Source organism: Halyomorpha halys, unplaced genomic scaffold (genome assembly GCF_000696795.3).
Source record: "Halyomorpha halys isolate HHAL.00 unplaced genomic scaffold, Hhal_1.1 Scaffold659.1, whole genome shotgun sequence".
NCBI classification, from domain to species: domain Eukaryota; kingdom Metazoa; phylum Arthropoda; class Insecta; order Hemiptera; family Pentatomidae; genus Halyomorpha; species Halyomorpha halys.
The window spans coordinates 416,825-418,763 of NW_027107174.1; the positions used below are offsets into that span (position 1 = coordinate 416,825).

Sequence of the window (1,939 nt, forward strand, 5' to 3'; positions counted from 1 at the left end):
TGCACAAACATTAGTATGTCTCTTTCCAAAAGTGGCTTTTTTCTTTCCTCAGTTTCAAATAAATTTCAAGTCATACCGGGTCCAAGAGGAGTTTATATGGGTCTTCATTTGCTTCCTTCTAACCAATATAACCCATTCAGCAAAAATGTATATACGTTGCCAGACATCTTTAGTTTAGAATACTTACTACTAGTTATTGCGAGAAATTGTAAATGTACGTGACAAAAATTCAGTAATACAATGAACATCTGTTCAATTATTTCTCTGTAGTAAACAGTGGATTCCACAATTATGTTTATCCACTTTCTTCTTTTACTGGCACAATAGGCGCATGAAGCTGCCCTTGGCTTGCTCAACAGCTGTGAACCATCTCTCTCTATCTTCTGTTAGGGTAACTGGGATCCTCATTTGCTGCAGATTCCATCCCTCCATTGGCCCTCCAGCCTACTATGTTACCGCACACCATCCGGAACGTAACTATACAGTTTATAAGCCACTCTTTCTTCGCTCATCCTCATTACATGGCCAAGCCATTTAAGCCTTTGTATCCTTATGTACAAGGAGATGCTACATTCCTTGTAGAGCCCAAAAAGTTCACCATTTTTTCTTCTTCGCCAATTACCATTCTCGTATACGGGCCGCCCTAAGGATTCTTCTTAGAATTACTCTTTCAAACCTGTCGAGCAGGTTAACGCTTTCATTGCTCAGGGTCCCAGTTTCTCCACCGTATGTGGCATTTGGCCTTATCAACGTTTTGTACTGGGTGAACTTGTAGTACAGCTAACAAGTTTGCTTTTGATTAGCCTTATGATGGAGAAATAGGCTTTATTTCCAGCTGAAATTCTGCTTTTAACTTCTTCATCCTGGTTCTCATTGATAATAGAGCCAAGGTAAGAAAAACTTCTTACCACTTCGAAATTATAGGGGCCCATTACAAGGCGACTGCCTTTGCTCCAGAGGCTTCTTACCCAGTATAATCTTGGTTTTTCCCCCATTAATATGCAGGCCCATCATTTTTACTTCGACATCCATCGCTTTGAAAGCAGTCCTATTGCTCTGCAGGAATCTACCGATGATGACAACGTCGTCTGCATAGTCCAGAACTTGGGTCATCTTTCTGAATACTGTTCCTTCCTGATTTATTCCTGCTCTATTTATGATTGCTTGTAGAGTGATATTAAACAAGAGAGGAGCTATTGGGTCACTCTGTCTTAAGCCACATTCCACCTCAAAAGGCTCGGATAATCCAAAGGACTTTACCTGGCAGGTTGTGCTCACCATTGTGAATTTGCTAATTGCGTAAGTTTGCTAAGAAGCCCCAGTATGAACTGGCTCATATGATCGCTATGAAGCCATTATGAGCTCACTCCTTACAATCGTATTGTAGGCAGCCCAAAAATCAATGCATCCAAATTGTCTGCTGATATTCCTTCATCTTCCTAGAGATATGCCTCAGCATGAAGATTTGATCAATAGTAGACCTATTAGGCCGGAACCCACCTTGATAATCACCCAGTTTTTGTTCAACATACGGAAGGAGCCTATTGTACAGGGCAATGGAAAAACTTTTATATGCAGTGTTAAGCAAACTAATTCCTCGATAGTTGCTATTTATCATTAAATCTCCTTTCTCCTTGTATACAGGCACTACTACAGCCTCATTCCACTCCTTGGATATGGTCTCCTCTACCCATATCTGAGCTATCAGGTCCTGTAGTTCCCTGGCGACTTCGTGATGCCCTGCTTTATCCACCAGATCCCTTGATCATAAATGTTACCATGTACTCTCCTTAGTATCTTTCTCTCAAATCTAAAAAAATACTTGATTATGGGTTATTATCATTCAGAATATTCAGGTAGTTGTGTGCATCCTTAAATTTCAGTAACAACTTGCAACTTCAACTTTAAGAATCATAAAACTCACTCAAATAATAAATAT

At 40.0% G+C, this 1,939-nt stretch overlaps 1 protein-coding gene across 1 annotated transcript; it reads right to left on the minus strand.

Moving 5' to 3' along the window:
- Window positions 1-918: 918 nt before the first annotated feature.
- LOC106685110 (uncharacterized) lies at window positions 919-1,281 on the minus strand. Its single transcript, XM_014427623.1, has one exon. It carries the CDS (start codon window positions 1,279-1,281, stop codon window positions 919-921), a length of 363 nt encoding a protein of 120 aa, XP_014283109.1.
- Window positions 1,282-1,939: the final 658 nt, after the last annotated feature.

What these genes read in the sequence shown, in the direction of transcription:
- LOC106685110 (XM_014427623.1), bottom strand. Translation starts at nt 1,281, where the DNA reads ATGGTGAGCACAACCTGCCAGGTAAAGTCCTTTGGATTATCCGAGCCT.